At 47.9% G+C, this 6,167-nt stretch overlaps 1 protein-coding gene across 1 annotated transcript in view; it reads left to right on the top strand.

Moving 5' to 3' along the window:
- Positions 1–1,116: 1,116 nt before the first annotated feature.
- LOC143009937 (E3 ubiquitin-protein ligase SH3RF3-like) overlaps positions 1,117–6,167 on the top strand; it is a 65,378-nt gene continuing 60,327 nt past the window's right edge. Inside the window, exon 1 of the mRNA XM_076162036.1 lies at positions 1,117–1,777. Within this exon, the coding sequence (XP_076018151.1) occupies positions 1,361–1,777 (417 nt within the window). The 5' untranslated portion in view covers positions 1,117–1,360. The remainder of the gene's footprint in view (positions 1,778–6,167) is intronic.

The raw sequence follows: 6,167 nt of genomic DNA, 5'->3' as shown, positions 1-6,167 counted from the left end.
CCTCGCTCTCTGGGGCTGAATGTGAAAGCAGAGCAGGTCTGAACAGGTGGGCAGGCAAAGCAAGTCTGCTGTCACGGCTGAGAAAACACACACACACACACACACACACACACACACACACACACACACACACACACACACGCACTCACACACTTCCTTGTCCTTAAGGTGTAACATCCAATGGTGTTGTTGATCCTTAGGTAGGAATGTTTAAGGATTTTACACAAACAGTATGCTATTGCTCCTGTGTATTCCAGTAACACTCTGATATACACAATGTGTGTGTACATGAGTGAAAATAAGACTGTCCAGTCCAATATGATATCCAATAATACTTTATTCTTAAGCATCTACAATGTATGTGATGACACACTACATGACTTGTAGTCTGTTTATTTTCATTTCCTGGTTTTATTGTAATACAGTATTACTTAGGTAGTCACAGTTTTCATGTTTGCAGGAAGAATATGTCATGGAAGTTTACTTGTTTAGAGTTCATGAACTTGATGGGATTGAAACACGTGTTAAATCCCTATTAAAGTCGTGTAACTGAATGTAGTGAAAAAGCCCGCAAAAAAATAAATTTTAAAGAAATACATTTTGAAAAAGAAAACAAAAAGATGACACAAGCTAACTGAATTAATGAATGTGGCCACCAGGCGTCGCCAGTATCCTCAATGTCGAAATGCTGTTTTTCGACTTGTTTACTGGTTTCATCTGATTTAATTTTCTGAATAGACTCATAAAAATACACACAAATGAGCCAAAATTATCTGAAAGCTGTCGAGAGGCTGAAATATGTGTATGATAAAGCAACGGCCCTTACCTCAGACTGACAAATAAGCAAACTAAAGGTGTAAAAGGCCATTACTGATCTATTATTATTCACTGATTCTGTCACTGACTTATTGTCGTATTTACTTAATAACCTTCCCGCCATCATTTTCTCACCATGAAAGATGAGCGTGAACCTTTTGAACAGCTAATCAGGTAGTTAGCAGGTCTGAGCGTGTGTGTAGGTGCATTAATCTCTCTTTCTCTCTCTCTCTCTCGCTCTCTCTCTCTCTCGCTCTCTCTCTCGCAGCTGTGCAGAAAGCGGTGAGGTCACGCTCATCATCATCAGCTGCGAGAAAGAGAGAGAGAGGGAGAGAGAGGGAGCAGGAGAGAAACACACAGACACAGAGAGAGAGACACAGAGAGTGCGAGAGAGAGACTGCACGCCGCGCGGGGACTCCGGTGTTGGGAGTCCGTTTGGCCGCTTCCACCGGTCCGCCTCCCAGAATGTTCTCTGTCCTCCCCGGTTCCTTTCTACGTTACAGCAAACAATCTCCGCGGCGTCCCTACGGACAGTGAAGCCCAGATGCTCACCCTATCCACCGACATGGACGAGTCGTCGTCGCTGCTGGATCTGCTGGAGTGCTCGGTGTGCCTGGAGCGCCTGGACACCACGGCCAAGGTGCTGCCGTGCCAGCACACCTTCTGCCGCCGCTGCCTGGAGAACATCGTCTGCTCCCGGAACGAGCTCCGCTGCCCGGAGTGCCGCATCCTGGTGGACTGCGGGGTGGACGACCTGCCCGCCAACATCCTCCTGGTTCGCCTCCTGGACGGTATCAAGCAGCGGCCACAGCGAGGCGGCGTAGGAGCGGGCGGGAGGCAGCAGCAGCAGCAGCCGCTGGCCAGCGGCTCGCTGCAGGGATACGCAGCCGGGATAGCTGCGTCTCCCCCGGGCAGCGTTAACAGAGACCTGCCTACGGCCACCAGGAGCTCCCCTGTTAAGGTCGGTGTCTCTCTCTCTCTCTATTTCTCTCTCTCTCTCTCTCTCTCTCTTTCAAACTATGTTCAAATATCTGCAGTTGATGCGTGTGTGTCTTTATCACTCCATGCTCCATTATAAACAGTTCCATCCTCTTTTCCACTTGGCAAACACACAACAAACAACTTTCCTCTTGCTTCACACTGTGATGGTTAATGTGATACTGAGGAGAATCGTGCAGGCCACCTCCACAATGTTTATCTGTGATGTTTGGAATGGGGAACAGTGTGTTCAGCATGCAGCCTGCACACACATCCAGCTGCTGCATGGTGATATAAATGCAAATTTCTATGCTTTAAATGTTCACGCAGTGAGACTGATTACGGAATAGATCGATTTGATAAGTAGGATGAAGCAAAAAAAAAAAATCAAACTTTGGAACAGACTGTGTGCAGAGATAGAGTCAAAGCCAGGGAGCAAGTTATGGAGCATGGAGGAGAAGAAGAGAGGAAGGGAGAGATAGAGTTTCCCTCCCTGTGGCCATAATAATTAATGGAATAGAACAGATGAGTTGCCTGGCTGTTAAATGTGGTTTTGTCATATTACTGCAGATGATACTGATACCATTGATTCTTTCGTTGAATTGTTACCAGCAATTTTCCTGTGATTGCTTGTAATATTACCTGGTGTTATGTTGTTCATGACGCCGCCTTCCTCTCCCCTGATGTAATGAAGGCATTTAGATAAAGCGAGGCACGGAGAGGTAAAGACGCACACACACAGAGACAGACAAAGACGTCACCTGCCTGTGTGTGTTATCAGCTGTGTTGTTGCTGTATAGACCTGGTGGTCTTTAAGTAGCCCATAGGCTGCAGCACAGGGAGGTTTCATAACCAAAGCTCAGTGGAGGAGGGATGGAGCGATGTAATGCAGCGCACCGGTGCATTGTTTCCTTTGATCCGCCAGCAAATCCCCTAATCAATGTACAGTGATATCAGATGGGGGAAATGCAAGTCACTCCTCACATTTAAGCATCTTTAACACACACATTCTCAGGTGATACATCCCTGATACTGCCGGAGTGTATGAGGATCTTTTTGAGATAACGGCAACAACATGGTTTGAAATGAATAATCTGTTAACAACGCTGACGCCTCTGGTTCCATCAGGCCTTTAGTACGACGGAGACTTATTAGTCCAGCTATTCCCGATGAATAGCCGCCCATTGATTGAGGCAGTGAGCACTTTGCGGTGATGAAGTGCAGCAGCGGTGAGCAGTCACTCATTCATGGAGGTGAACGGGAATCCAAACCCTCAACGACATCCCCGCTAACACTTAGCACTCCATCTCCACCCAGTCAATAAGCTCCGGCTGTCCCTGCAGGGCCCATTGGATGCAGGTACACGTCGTCATATCAATAAACACGCACGCACCCCTGATGTTATGACAATATGTCTCAGGTAAAGCTGCCAGGTAGCTGTATTTAACATTAGTGTTCATCTAAGTCTGGCGTTTTGTGGTGTAACATTAGAAGAAGCTGAGGAGTTGTGTTTGAGCGACGTGGCAAAGAGAGGGACACACACACATAAATACACAAAAACACAACGCAAACTCATTTCTACGTCTGTGTTTATTTTAGGGGACCATTGTGAGAGCTGGTCACTGTGGGTTTAGTCTTTATTGCCGGTGAACACACACACACACACACACACACACACACACACACACACACACACACCCAGCTCCCCCTGCAATTCCCCACTTTGTCCAAGTCCCCTGCAGGTTCCCTCGGGGCCAAGGCTTGGTGATAAAAGTGTGAATTAATCTCCAGCAGTGTGTGTGTGTGTGTGTGGGGGGGGGGGGGGGGGTATGGGTATGGTTGTTGGAGGAGGCCATGCCTCTGCTGTGTGTGTATGTTCAACTGAAACAGTAATAATAAATGTGATAATCTGTGCATAGCAGTATGAAGCACACACGAGCTACATCATGTATCAGTGGTGAGGATGTCCTGTCAATCGTTTACTACACACCTCCTCTTCCTCCCCATCTGGCTTCTTGAGTGCCACCTCAGAGCTCCGTCCCCCTCTCTGCCTCTGACTCCTTCTCCTCCAGCTCCACCGCAGTCCCTCCCCTCCATCGTCCCCTCCTCCAGCTGAAAGAGGAGGATGAGGACAAAGGGAGGACGATGAGCACGATCTTCAAACTCTGTGACTCCTCCTTAACTTCCTCCTCTCCTCTCCTCCCCTCCGCCTCCTTCTCCCGCCGTGGCTCCTTCATGCAGTTGTTCTGACCTCTGTGACAGTCTGCCACTCTCACAGTGATTTGCAGTGATGCACCAGGAAGCCTAGATGACGTTCAGACAGTTAAACTGATTGATCTCCTCTACTTTCTTGATTTCCCTGCTTATATGAGTTGTTTGGTTGAAGGTAAAGATGGACGTGCTTGGAGTCGATCTATTACATCCTGTGATCTACTGCAGCATGACCTCTATAACTTACCTGTGCATACATTACAACTACACTGCATTGCTGTCTGTTTAGCCGTTGCTAGGGTGTGTGCGTGTGTTAGAGAGAGCGTGAGAGAGAGAGAGAGAGTGTGTGTGTATGTGTGTGTACTTCTCCTTACACACACAGAGAATGCAGTGATCTCGCCAAGGGACTTAAATCTGTTTTTGAGTGACACGTGCGCACAATTTCATCACCACACACACACGCACGCACGCACGCACGCACGCACGCACGCACGCACGCACGCACGCACGCACGCACGCACGCACGCACGCACGCACGGAGTCAAATGGGTCAAAGAGGAAGTGTGTCGTGCATTAACGGCTGTGGCTGAGAATGAATGTGTTGCTATGGGAATGGAAGAACAGGCAGACGTGCTGAGTCAGCAGCGGGACCGGCTCCTCAGCACCTCGGCTCCTCAGCTCCTCAACTCCTCGGCTCCTTGACTCCTCGCCTCCTCAGTGATTCGACGTTTTTCTCCTCAAGGCTGATATTTTTCCGCTTGTCACTGCCTGAGATTAAGTTTGGAGCAAATCTAAACTTGCCGGTGGCTTTGTAAACTGAAACATTGCACCTGTCTGCTACAGGAGATGTGATATTCACCACTACAGTTTCTTATAGACAGAAATATTCAATCAGGCGGGTGAAACACTGAACGGAGAGAGAGGTACGAGTAAAGTTTACATATTTAATGTACACGCCGCTCAGTCGCTCGTCTTTGTCTCCCCTCTGTCGCGGCGGCGGAGCGACGCTCTGCCTGGCCGCCCGGTGGATCTCAACACCTCCGCTTGTTCCCCGTGTTGCAGTGCTTTACATCAGCTGTCACACTGAGGCCTCGCCGCTCGCTCCCTTCCCGGGAAGACAAATACGCCGACATAAAAAGGCCACGGTGCCAACTGAGTAACGGCGGCGGGAATACACTTACGCAAGAGCTTCTCCCCGCGAGTAGAGACATGTGTGTCTGTGTGAGTGTGTGTGAGTGTGTGTCTGTGTGTGCACATCAGGGGAACAGGGTCAGTCAGGCTGTCTGTGGGAAACGACGCCGACCAGGACGATGGCAAGTCGAACATAGAATAGAATAGCTTTTATTGTCATTGTATATGATAATACAACGAAATGCATTTGTGCTGTGCCTGAATCTTTGAGCAGTGATCAATAACAGCAATAAACTATAAATAACTATAAATAAATAATAAATAAACAACACACAGTTCCATTCATACATTAAAACATAAGTAGCCCCACAGCTCAAGATGTTCCAATAGCTTAAGATGTCTCATATGACATGCCTAGACATCCTATATGACATCATGACATCACATGACACCACATATGACATATGACATCACATGACACCATATGACATCACATGTCCCTTGCCCCAAATGACATCACATGACATCATAGCTGAAGATGCCCAATATGTCCCAATGTGTCCCAATTTGTCCTAATATTGCAATTGACCTTTGGGGTACTAATTTGTCTACTGTTTGATTTTGTTGAGCTGACTTATGGCCCTTACAAAGAAGCTGTTCTTCAGTCTGGTGGTGCACGGCGTGTTCAGTGATCTGTATCTCCTTTTAGAGGGTAACACACAGAACAGGGAGTTACAAGGGTGGGATGCATCTTTCAGGATGGTGTTGGCCCTGCGTAGACAACGAGTCTTAAGTGTCCTCCAGAGAGGGCAGGGGAAGTCCAATTATTTTTCCTGCTGTTTTAACAGTCCTTTTGAGTTTTTGGTGATCTGCCTCGGTGCAGTTTGCATACCAAGCTGTCAGACAGTATGTTGGGACGCTCTCTATACAGCATTGGTAGAAGGCTCTGAGCAGCTCTGCAGACAGGTGATTCTTCTTCAGTGTGCGGAGGAAATAGAGTCGCTGCTGCGCCTTTTTGACAAGGGCCGAGG

The sequence above is a fragment of the Genypterus blacodes genome, unplaced genomic scaffold, assembly GCF_046128005.1.
Source record: "Genypterus blacodes isolate CSIRO-AG114 ecotype Tasmania unplaced genomic scaffold, CSIRO-AGI_Gbla_v1 ptg000118l_1, whole genome shotgun sequence".
NCBI classification, from domain to species: domain Eukaryota; kingdom Metazoa; phylum Chordata; class Actinopteri; order Ophidiiformes; family Ophidiidae; genus Genypterus; species Genypterus blacodes.
Note: the sequence above shows the minus strand (reverse complement) of the source record. Positions and strands in the feature narration are given on the sequence as shown.